At 42.5% G+C, this 12,492-nt stretch overlaps 1 protein-coding gene and 1 long non-coding RNA gene across 3 annotated transcripts in view; both read right to left on the reverse strand.

Annotated features, from left to right (window-relative positions):
• Positions 1-477: 477 nt before the first annotated feature.
• Positions 478-2,289, reverse strand: LOC116043990. The gene is made up of 2 exons (XR_004103583.2): positions 1,916-2,289; positions 478-1,842 (listed from the first exon to the last, which is right to left on the reverse strand). It is a non-coding gene; the product is annotated as an uncharacterized LOC116043990 (long non-coding RNA).
• Positions 2,290-3,438: 1,149 nt separating this feature from the next.
• Positions 3,439-12,492, reverse strand: part of agla (amylo-alpha-1, 6-glucosidase, 4-alpha-glucanotransferase a) — a 47,120-nt gene continuing 38,066 nt past the window's right edge. The window contains exons 22-35 of one of the 2 annotated variants that reach the window (XM_031291015.2): positions 12,099-12,235; positions 11,079-11,212; positions 10,782-10,957; positions 10,452-10,554; positions 9,136-9,259; positions 8,862-8,963; positions 8,559-8,670; positions 8,146-8,281; positions 7,716-7,828; positions 7,380-7,591; positions 6,767-6,864; positions 6,182-6,269; positions 4,082-4,215; positions 3,439-3,805 (exon numbers count right to left, since the gene is read on the reverse strand). In XM_031291015.2, the coding sequence (XP_031146875.1) occupies positions 3,688-3,805; positions 4,082-4,215; positions 6,182-6,269; positions 6,767-6,864; positions 7,380-7,591; positions 7,716-7,828; positions 8,146-8,281; positions 8,559-8,670; positions 8,862-8,963; positions 9,136-9,259; positions 10,452-10,554; positions 10,782-10,957; positions 11,079-11,212; positions 12,099-12,235 (1,787 nt within the window). In that variant the 3' untranslated portion in view covers positions 3,439-3,687. The remainder of the gene's footprint in view (positions 3,806-4,081; positions 4,216-6,181; positions 6,270-6,766; positions 6,865-7,379; positions 7,592-7,715; positions 7,829-8,145; positions 8,282-8,558; positions 8,671-8,861; positions 8,964-9,135; positions 9,260-10,451; positions 10,555-10,781; positions 10,958-11,078; positions 11,213-12,098; positions 12,236-12,492) is intronic. The other variant, XM_031291014.2, reaches the window with a different exon arrangement.

Consider the following 12,492-nt stretch of genomic DNA (forward strand, 5'->3'; position numbering starts at 1 on the left):
AAAAAATCCACCAATAACACAGCCCCCAGCCACACAGTAAGAGCCTCAAAGGAGCAGGCAAAGAGCCGCATACGGTTCAAGAGCCACAGGTTCGCCACCCCTGCGCTAGCGTTAGCTGGTAGCATAAGGGAAAGTTTGCAGATTTTCAACCGGCTCTGTGTACTGCCGTACATGTTGATGAATGGCACCAGTACACGGAGGTCAGAGTTTACCTGCCAGTAGTCTATAGCCACGATGTTCCACTTACGGGATTGCTCTCGTTCTGCTGGAAATTCCGTTCAGATGTCACTCTTTAGAAGATTTAAAATGGACCCGAAAACACAAAAACAACTTCAGGTCTATTTTAATGTACATAGTGCCATCATTAGCTTTGTCCATTATTTTTACAGTCCATGTTACAACAGGTGGCCCTCTTCCAAGCATTGGCAGCAACACTGAGTAAAATGTTAGGAGTCCATTTAGACTAGAGACTAGATATGTTGTGATCAAGAAGGATTTTAATACACAAGGGTTAAAGACAGAACAACTAACACCAGTCACACTGTGTTAAGACACACACCGTGACGCTCATTAGCTTCTAACTACTTCCACAGAAATAGTTGTTTCATATTGTTTATCTCCTGTCTTGTTTCTGCACAGCATTCCTTCTTTTCGAAAGAAATGCTGATGTGTGAGGTAACATCTACAGTGGGTGGTCAGAGATCTACAGCATGGTTACTCAGCTTTAGACACACAGCAACAATTTTCATGCACAAAACTGGTGTTTAAACATTAATACATAGTTGAATAATATTACATCATAAGGCTTGTAGGGCAAATGTGGTGAAATAGAGCCGCGAAGTTCCTCCCTCTTCTGGTGGACCTCATGGGACTTTATTTTGGAGAAAAAAATATGCTCAGTAGTGAACGGGGAGAGACAAATATTATTTTTTTTATCCTGTTTAAATTGAGCCATGAATTACACATGGTTACCAGTAACCATTATACATGTTCGTCCCCTTAAAAAATAATTTTGGAACTGAAGAAAGTCTCAGTTTGCCGCAGGTTTGTCGTAGTGCCACTTAATTTTGTGTGAAACCGCTCAGTCAACTACATACAGTGCTGTATTTCATCTCGCACAATTTACGTCACCTTGCTTGGTGCTCTGCTTGCTCGCTAGCTAGCTAGCTAGCTTAGCTACGTTCCACAACACATGTAAAGTTATCTCACCTGATGTGTTTTATTGGCCGAGAAGCGAAAGAACGTGCAAGATCCGTAGCTCGTGTAAGTAACGTTACATCCTGGTACGAAACACTCAGGCATCGCAGTTTCAGAGAGACGTCACTTATGCGACTTGAGGGTGAGTAGTCTTTCTAATTTCTATTTTCACAGTATAATACTTCAACAGTTTAACGACAAACTAGACTTTCTTGACTTGCTAAATGAGCTTTTAAAATTGACAAAACATCATATGTGTAATTTATGGCTCAATTCAACGGAATCAAATAAAAAAAGATTTGACTCCTCGTTCACTGACTGCACATATTCTTCATGAAATAAGGGGCACGTTCCATCTCAAAACAGTGTGCACCGTGTTGCTACGACATGTTTCCTTGGAATGGTGTGAAACGGCTTAGAGATACGTTTTCTCTCGTTTGGTGGGTGTGTCTCTCGTTTTGGTGATACCCAATCAACAGAGACGGGTCTTTAAACTCGTAATAAAAAGGCAAAGCGCACCCAGGGTGTTTAACGCACCCCCGTTTTAGTTTTAAATTAAACGTGTTGCTACGTTTTGTCGGGGCTGACGGTGGCTCCACCTGAAGGGGAGGGACTTCGCCTCTCTTTGGGGAACAGCTGGAAGACCTGGACCATATATATATATATATATATATTGAATACTGATTCTTTGTTACGCGTTTAGGACATTTATTTCGACAGGTTACGTGAGTACAGCCAGGAGGTAGGATTCCAGGTGAATATGCACAGTGACAGGTTGTTCAGTTCAATTCCGTTTTCATGCTACATTAAATAAAAGCTCCTGCTCAGGCAGCAAAAGAAGTGTGTCAGCCCTTGTTGTTAAACTACTGGCTGCAGGGTCAAAGTGTGAGTTAGCTGAAACTGAGGATGAGGTTTCTTTTTTGTTTTATTGTCCTGTTTACGAGGACTTAAAGGAGAAATCCGGCCGATTTTTACCTGAATCTTGATCGCTAGATGTGTCCGAATACTGTCGATAGGAAAAAAAAAAAACGACCAAAATCGGCGCTAGCAAACTGGAGTACTAACTTAGAATTTTGAGTTTCTTAGCAATGTCTGAGTTGAAAAGGCATCTTGTTGTCACGTTGCACAGAAATTTTAATTGCATTTTGTGTCTGTTAAGAGGCACAAAGGCACTCTTTACAACATGCCCCCAAAACTGGCATTTTAGCTAACTGGGAGCTCTAGACGTAGCTGCAGCTACTCCAGTTTGCTAGCACCGATTTTGGTCGTTTTTTTCCTATCGACAGTACTCGGAAATATCTAGCGATCGAGATTCAGGTAAAAATTGGCCGGATTTCTCCTTTAAGGGATGTACTTTTTACTAAAATGAACTTGTACTTATGATGATTTCTTCGGGCTGGATGATTATGAAAAAAATCGGAGCTTGGGAAAGAAGATTTTGTTTAATAACGAGCTGTACAATAACATATGCTTTTGTGAAATTCAATGAAATGGTTGAACGCTGCAACTGACATTTTGGTGTCTTGTGAACCCCCTGAGGGGTTGGGCACTTTGTGTGCAAGACACGGAAATAAAGACAAATCATCAATCATCATTTACAGACTAAGGGTACAAACACACAGGGAGTGGTGAGCTGGGCGGAGCTGTGAGCTCCTGTTTATGTTCAACGAGAAGCAGCAAATCTTAGATGAGGATAGTTCGAGGCAGAAGACTTCTTCTGCCTCTAAAGGCTCTGACACACCAACCCGACGGCCGACCGTCGGCAGAAAAGCCAGTCAGACTGATCGGTCGGCTCCCGTCTCTCAAAAAAGTGCCTCGGAACACACAGAAGCGACGATGACTTGAGCGTACGTTCTGCACGTGCGCAAGACGTAATACGTCTTACATACGTCTTAATACAGCAGGCGGCGCTAATCTGTATTGTCGCCCAAAAAATGAAAACCAGAAATGACGGAACATCTCTCTAGACCTAGTAAACACAGAGCACGCTGTCGTCAGTCATTGTTTTCATCAGAGAGTGTTGATAGTAGTCAAGAAGGATCGTTGTTGTCATTACTCGCTGAACGGAAGAAAATACGAGGGCTAGTAATAAGAAGATACTGGCGTTGTCAGCTCTCGGGCTTCTTCTTGTGGAAGTGGTCATTGAGTCCGACTGCCCACTGGCCAACAAGATTCAACAAGTCAAATCGGCCAAAATGGATGCCGACGGCTCCTCCTCCTCCGACTGACGACGGCACGGAACACACCGAACAGACTCGAGTCACCGACGTCACCAAACTGTCCGACAGCCGATAATCGGGTTGGTGTGTCAGAGCCTGAACTATCCTCACAGTTAAAGTTCATATGAATGCCCTGAAAACTGTGGCAGTAAGCCCTGGTGGAAAATCTAAACAAAATTAACTTTTGAAGCAAGGCAAAGCTTTGCGTTTGAAAGTAAAGTAAGACTGCATCACATCGGGGAGAGGGGGGGTGGAGGAGGAGGATGGGCATTTAGAGATCATAGAGGACCTCCAGCACAGTGGCCAGAGACCAGGCCTGGGTCTCACAGCTGAACGGGCAGTACTGGCCATTCTCATTGGTCAGCTCTGGCAGACCCTTCCACGGAGACCTGACAATACACCAACAATGGCAAATTAAACATTACACTTAGTGTACCTTACAGTCATTACATGTTCATACATTCTCTGCGAAATCTCTAAAATATACCCCAACATTGATTTAAAGTGAACTGCTTAAACAATATAAAAACGATTAAATATCGGCTTGTTTTTAAAAAAGAAGCAAACCCTGAAATGAATGTACACGGGCTGGGATAAATAAGACCTGTTATTCAAATGGCCAATATGGTGTTTAACAAAGTAAAGGAGATGGATGACAGTCTTACCTCTCCAGGTGGGTATAATGTCGTGACAGAACATTTTTCACCAGGGTGAGTGTTTTAGTGTACGCATCTTCTCCCAGCTTCTTGGCAAAGTAGAGTTTAGCACGCAGGAAGTAGCCTACCGGCCACAGCCACTCCTACACACACACACACACACACACACACACACACACACACACAGACAGAAACACAGACGCACGCACACACACGCACGCACGCACGCACGCACGCACACACACACACACACACACACACACACACACACAGAAACACACACGCACACACACACACACACGCACGCACGCACACAGACAGTAACACAGACAGAAACACACACACACACACACACAAACCCACACACAGACAGAAACACAGACGCAAACACACACACACAGAAACACACACAGAAACACACACGCACACACACACACACACACAGAAACACACACGCACACACACACACACACACAGAAACACGCACACACGCATGCACACACACACACAGAAACACACAAACACACACACACACACAGAAACGCGCACACACACACACGCACGCACGCACGCACACACACACAGAAACACAGAAACACACACACAGAAACACACACACACACACACACAAACACACAAACACACGTTTGTTATGTGCATTGAGAAAGATATCAAATTAGGGCTGTCAATCGATTAAAATATTTAATAGCAATTAATCGGATGATTGTCCATACAGGGTTTATACGCATTTTAACCAATATTTTTCCATGACTTTTTGGCAAATTTCCATGACTATGTATTCCTGAAAATGTCAGTCGACATTATACAATAAGAATAAAAATCTGTTAAAGTTTACCCTCAGAGGTTTAACAATAAAATGAGGGACAACTTATGTGGTTCATGGTGGGAGTCGTAATATCGCGCCCCGACTAGAACGGTGAGGTTAAGACGACGTGAAATAAATTTTTTATTAAATTATTTTTTTTTTTAATTAATCACATATTATTATGCTGTGTTAAAAGAAATTCCATGACTTTTCCAAAACTTTCTGGGTCTTTTTATGTTTCCAAAACCTTTCCAGGCCTGGAATTTGCATTTTTCAAATTCCATAACTTTTCCAGTTTTTTTTTTTTCAAAACGTATGAACCCTGTCCGTAGTTAGCTCACGATTATTTGCGAATGAATCGCACATTTTTCAGCTGTTCTAAATGTACGTTTAAAGGGCTATTTTAGGTGTCTGCCTGTTAGGTGAGGGCATCACGGATCACGTTCTCCAGAAACCCCTTCATCACACCACGGCTCTCCTCGTAGATCAGACCGGCGGATGGCGGGTTCGTTGATCCCTCTGGATGTTTCTACTAGCCAGCCACAACGTTACTGCTGCATCACTCGCTTCCTGATTCCCCAAACTACCGCGAGGCCCCGGGGCCCAAAGCAATTTGCCCTAACTCGTTATTATCGGGTTCATTTTGACCCGCCCTAATTTGCAGCATGACGTGTTTGAATAGCTGGCTATATACTTTCAGTTTAACAATACATATATACATAATAATACATATTATTATACAGGCAGGCGCCATCTTGGGAAAACAGTCATGACCAGTCAAACAATGAACGCCGTGTAACCAGTAACCAGTAACATAGCTCAAGCACGGCGTTCGGCGTTCGACGGCGCCTGCCTGTATAGTGAACGGTACTGTCTTTATAAACTATCTTTTTAATAAACTGTCTGTACACTTACAAAGTTCCCAATACTTCTGTTTACATGTAGGGACCCTCATTATGCTACCGTGGAAGTTTGGTGCTATTTTGAGCCTTGTTAGTCGTATAGAAATAGAGATTTCTTTTTACTTTACCCTCTGCCCCGACGACTAGCTTCATTAAGCTAATTAGCGGTTAGCGCTAAAACTGGTCACATTGGATTAGCATGAAAACATATCCCAGAGAACGGTCGACTCGGTACACCTGTGTTATTAACCCCTAGGATCATTTTGTGCTGGATTTGTCCTTCATGTTGACAGTGTACGGCGGTTTGTCTAACATTTAAAAAAGAAAAGAATGCGTTGTTTAGCCAGAAGCCGTGTGTCACTGCAGTCCAGGGAGACTCACTGGGCCTTGGTGATAGTTGAAGCCTTTTGCCAGGTTGTAGTTGTCGTTGTCCAGAGCATTGTCATAGACACCACAGTACACCATGTCACTAGAACAAACACAAATACAATGTCAGTAAGAGACAGAATATATTTGCTATTCTACTGTATGTGTGTGAGAAAAACTACTCCTCCCACTGCTGCTTCTACCAAACTTATCTTAACTTTCTTTTTAAAGGTCCTATGACATGCTGCTTTTTGGATGTTTTTATCCAGGCCTTAGTGGTCCCCTAATACTGTATCTGAAGTCTCTTTTATATAGACCTTAGTGGTCCCCTAATACTGTATCTGAAGTCTCTTTTATATAGACCTTAGTGGTCCCCTAATACTGTATCTGAAGTCTCTTTTATATAGACCTTAGTGGTCCCCTAATACTGTATCTGAAGTCTCTTTTATATAGACCTTAGTGGTCCTCTAATACTGTATCTGAAGTCTCTTTTATATAGACCTTAGTGGTCCCCTAATACTGTATCTGAAGTCTCTTTTATATAGACCTTAGTGGTCCCCTAATACTGTATATATATATATATATATATATATATATTACTCAGGGTCAAGGGTCTTCATTCCCAGTGGTCCCAGTAGTTTCTTCTCAGCGACGTCAAGAGCCATCCACGCTCTCTCCACTGTGAACAGCTCTGGAGCCTTTAAACACAGAGATCATGTCAACCAGCCAATCACTACTCACTCATCGACTCACTCAACGGGGGCGGAGCCAGACATTGTAAACATTCGGGGCTTAGTCCAGCTTTTTTAAATTAGTTATAAATACTGAATGAAATTGAAGTGAGATGAACAAATGTATATATTTTTTTAGATAAAACAGATGTTAAAGTTTTCCTTTGGGGACAGAATTTGAAGTTGAGGAAAAAGGTAATTGCAATTTATCACTGAATATCACAATATGTTTAAAATCTTGATAATATCGTATTGTGGGGCCTCTGGCGATTCCCATCCCTACCTCTTAGCCAAAAGTTGCTCAATGGTGTTTTAAGCCCCCGACGCTGCGACCGCTGACTTCAAGGCACCTAACCCTAACCTTAACAATAACCTCAACCATGACCATTGCCTAATCCTAGACGTTGAGGGCTTAAAACACCAAACACCATAAAAGTTACAGACTATTCAGACAAGTGGGTGCAGGTCTCAGTGTGTCTTACCACCACCATGGCAATAGTGAAGTTGGGTCTCAGCTGGTAGTCACACCAGGGGCTGGAGGCTCCATAGCTGTCCTTATAGATGCCTTTTTTGTGCACCAGATCAGGGTGCTTCTCGTTGGGGTCTTTTGGGTCGCCAGACACCCAGAAACCTGCTTCAAAGGACTGCTGGAGCTGCTGGTTCCATTGGGAGTACGAGATAAACACTTCTTTACCTGGAACACAATGGAAACTGTTTATTGCAGATGATGAATGAATTAAGTACAGGAGACATTTCTTTATCTGAAAATACAGATCAGTGTATTTCTCAGTGTGTGTGTGTGCGTGCGTGTGTAATACCATCTCTGTGTACTTTAACTCCATCATAAGGGAACAGTCCTTTGGCATGGAGCTCCACAACCCAGCGAACAGCTGACTTACTGAGACCAACTATTTCCACCGCTGCTCCGTCTCTGGACAATAAAAGTGATACAGAAAACAAATTCAATTATTTAGTTTGTAAAACATCAGAAAATAATAATAAAATAAACATAATAAACACAATTACGACTGTAACAGCAAATCCTCTGAAGGACTGATCAAAATCTGATACAAAGTGCAAACTTACCTTTTCTAAACTGGATTTCGTAAAAAAAAAAAAAAAAACGTGAGGGGTTTGTTTTGTGATGACTTTCTGACCGCTGTTACCTTTCAATGTGCGTGTGTGTGTGTGTGTGTGTGTGTGTGTGTGTGTGTGTGTGTGTGTGTGTGTGATCAGTTTGTGTGTTACCTTGGAGTAGCGGGCATGCCTTTGTTCCTCGCTCTCTCACTCTCTCCCATTTTGTCCATCCATGTGCCACAGTTAAAGCGGTTTCCTCCAGTCACAAAACCTGTGGCCGGATCCACGTTAGTAGCCACGTTAAACCCTGGAAAGGAGGGGAAGAGCTCAGAAACACTGTGGTTGGCATGGAGGGATAGTTTGGACAGCTGCAGGTGTAAATAGATGTAAAGTTTCCCCTGTGGCATCAGGCTTTATGTAGTACCAGAAAAGGATTTGCAAAGTTTGTTGCTGCTGTAAAGAATTAGAATTACTGTTCATTATTGTCTTACATTAGGACCTTATCTTTTGTACATAGTATAGTTTAACACACACACACACACACACACACACACACACACACACACACTCTCTCTCTGTCCTACCTTCATCTCTCATGTTCATGTCTATCTTGGATCCAGCATTTCTCTCTCTGAAGGAAATTCCCTCTAGGTGGCGCTGCAGAGCCTCATGGATCACATCATACAGAGGCTGCTCCTACACACACACACACACACACACACACACACACACACACGTTTAATTGATTGACAGCACTACTTTTTTATTTTTCTCAATGCACATAACGTACTCAATGCACATAACGTGTGTGTGTGTGTGTGTGTGTGTGTGTGTGTGTGTGTGTGTGTGTGTGTGTGTGTGTGTGTGTGTGTCTCAGTTGTACATACCACCTCTCCAGGTGTCAGGGGTTCACAGTCATCAGTGGGGAACATGCGTGTGACAGGGCAGCGAAGGATTTCATGCCCTTGAGGAACGTGGGTAGCGTAGTCCTGAACAAAAGCACATAGTGATTTGAGGTAATAAAGTACGTCATTAAAACACGATATTAGATCATACATCTATGTAAAAAAAAAAAAAAAAGCATTTCTTTCCCCACCAGTGTATTAGTTTAATAAACCTTTCGATACAACCAGCTCAGTACAGCTCTATTATTTTCCTTACCTGGATGCACTGCAGCCACCACCACACGGCATCACGACAGTTGTATCGAGCACAGCGACCCTCGCCCAGCAGGTTGGGGATCAAACCGTGACGCAAAGTCCCCGCAAAGGCCAGGATGATGTTACTATGGAGACCAGGAGACAGAATGGCTCATTTTAGAGTTAAGTTACTGAACGGCAGGCCACTAAAGCAGCTTTTAAAGAAGACACAAAAATGTATAAATGTAACCCATTAGGGCATTAACGAATAGTAGTCATCAACTACTCCCCAAAACTATTTTCGCGGGATATATGCAATCTTGCCAATAAGGGTTAGGGTTAAGGCCAAGTGTAAACAGACAACAGGTTATAAACAGTGCAAACAGAAATTATAAACTAAGCCTACTCACCCCAATGAAACACTATAATAAAAGTATAAAAATAGAAAACATCCAAGGGGGTAAGCAAGCATCTGGAAAGCGTACCTCCTATTGGGAGATTGTATGCTAACAAGAATTAGCATTCCATTGACTGCCATTCATTTTGACAGCGAATAACTTTACATCTGAAGCGTTTAAAGACTCTATTTGTCCATTGTTTATTTCTAAAGAAACACGACAATGTATAAAAGGCTCCATTACCTTGTACCTCACGTTATGGCTCCGTAGCAGACGTTTTTATAAAAATAGGCTAACGATTGGGTCATAACCACACGACTTACTGTCGCACAGTAGAGAAATTACCATATATTCAGGAGAAGCTCTCAGGCAGTTTGGACTTACATTAGCTGTTTAAGTTTAATTACTAATGTTAACTATCATTTTAGTGATTAGCCTGTGCCTATGTTATCTCCTTACATATACCTACGCTCTCCGTCTCTGCAAGATTGGGAATGATTGAGATTTCTCTTGGCACAGCTACCAGAAGACTTACAACTTTCAGACGGGTTGCTCACGTCACATTTACGTCATCTCTCTCAGTTGGAGGCTGGGCATTAACGCTCAGCCATCACCGGAAAAGTGACTTCACTGGTCTCCGTCGAAGTCTATGGCGTCGCTGTATCCATTTTTGCAATAGTATCGGAAATTCCTCCAATACTGCCTAAAATCCTGTTATCGGCATTTGCGAGTACACAAGTCTATGAACTTATCCAATATCATGTAATTTAGCCAACTGTCAAACTAGATAATGAAAGAAAGCTCTATGGCATTCATTCTCTGTATGTATTTGTTTAACTAGAGCCGGGCCAAACAGCAATGATAGCAGTCATATCACATGCATACATGGAAAAGTTGGTATTGGGGCATCTCGAGTTCATACAAACACATGCATACGTACCGAGCTTCAGCGTGTCTCCCAGTGAGCAGCATCAGTCCTCTGAGAGCGATGAAAGTGTCTCTGCCCCAACAACGGAAAATCCCAGAAGAGAAATGAGGAAGACCTAAAGAATATCAATTAGTACATCGGTTAAATCTGCCAGTAACCGTCAACCTACTGTATATATGTATATTATAAATATTTCATCTTCATCTCACACTCCCAGTGATTAAAAACCATGAAATAATGTATTCCTTAAAGTCATACAACTACGTAAAATATATATATTTCTTTATCTTTATCTGTAATTTTATCCACAGAGACACCATTAAATGTCTGTTGCTAGGCTACCTGCAGCCAACGAGACACAGCACTGCTCCTTCTCGCCTGTGATTGGACTGATGCGGTAGGGAACGTCCTTGATTTTTGTTGAAAGAGGAGGGAGGGCGGGAAAGCGGCCAACACCACACATTTGAACTGAACCCAGCGCCAGGTAACGAACAAAGCTGGAGCCATTCTGGATGAAGCTGTTTGGACGCGGAAATGGAAAAGAAACGTCACTTAACTGCAACAAATCGGTCCTTAAAATTCATAATGTTAGATTTAAATTTCACATCTCAACAATGCACTTTCCACAATCTACCCTACCTCGACATCAGCTTGTGAGTGGCGTCCAGGGCTGTAGTGTAGGTTGACACCAGGATGGCATCAAAGTAACAGGGGATGAGGTAGCGTGGGATGTGTTTCAAGTAGTCAAACATAGCTCCCAACCACTGACCCACCTGCATACACGCAATTGTGACAATGGATCATATGTTCCATAATCAGGACTGTCAAAGGACTGTGGACACTTATCATAACGAACAAGCCAACACCCACTGCCCCGCTAAATTAACTCATTCATTCGGTAACATTTAGCCTGGATGCCAGCTGAATTTAGCCCCGCCCGCAACATTTGAGGTCGGGAAGTTCGGTCTGGACTGTTGTGGAGCAACTACGCTCGAACCAGAGCTGTTTGGACCAATCAAATTATCAGGGCCGGGCTTTATACGATGATGGACAGATGATCGACAGTAACGTAATCAACCACGTCACCAAAGAGCGCTTGGGTTGAAATCGTTTAGAACAAAGATGGCTGCCATCGCGTCTGTTATAGAAGATATCGACAGCGCATTCATTTTAAAAGAGGAACAGAGAACCGCGATCAGGTATGTATACACATCGCCACACCCGTCCGCACGACACAGAAACTGCCGCCTCTGCCTTTGCTCTGTCGAAGCCTGCCTTTGACTTGCAGCTTCTGTGACGTCTGTCTCCATTGCTCTGATTGGTTGTAGGTCTATCTGTTGCTCTGATTGGTTGTAGGTCTATCTGTTGCTCTGATTGGTTGTAGGTCTATCCAATTGAGTGCAGAGGCATTTTCTTTCCTGGTTTCGTTTGAAACACGCCCCATAATCACAGCCCAATGGAGCGGTATCAGACTCATATTCTGACTAGAATCGGAGTATGACGACGTCAGGCTAGTTAACATTGGTCACACAGACACAGACACAGACACAGACACACACACACACAGACACACACACCCCTGCATGGCTTGATACCAGTAAAGACAAATAAAGATCTCTTTTTGGATGAAGTGGCCCTTTAAGGCAGTAAAAGCATCACCTGTGCCAGTGGTCCCTCTCTGTTTATCAGTCTGTTGGCGACAAAGTCTATCAGCCAGTCCCCCTGTCTGAGGTTAGCACACACCGGATGGCCCAGGTCATTGTTGGGACGGATATCAGCCAGCACTGACATCAGACCTGCAGAGACACAACAACTACAGTTACACTCCTGTCATATAAATACCAAGGTAAGATATCAGATATATATATATATATATATATATATATATATATATATATATATATATATATATATAGATAGATAGATAGATAGATAGATAGATAGATAGATAGACAAACAGACAGACAGACAGATACCAGCATTATGTTATATTATATGGACAATATAAGATAATAATGTAGTCATAGTAATATAATAACTACAGCAGTGCAAG

Source organism: Sander lucioperca, chromosome 9 (genome assembly GCF_008315115.2).
Source record: "Sander lucioperca isolate FBNREF2018 chromosome 9, SLUC_FBN_1.2, whole genome shotgun sequence".
Classification (NCBI taxonomy): domain Eukaryota; kingdom Metazoa; phylum Chordata; class Actinopteri; order Perciformes; family Percidae; genus Sander; species Sander lucioperca.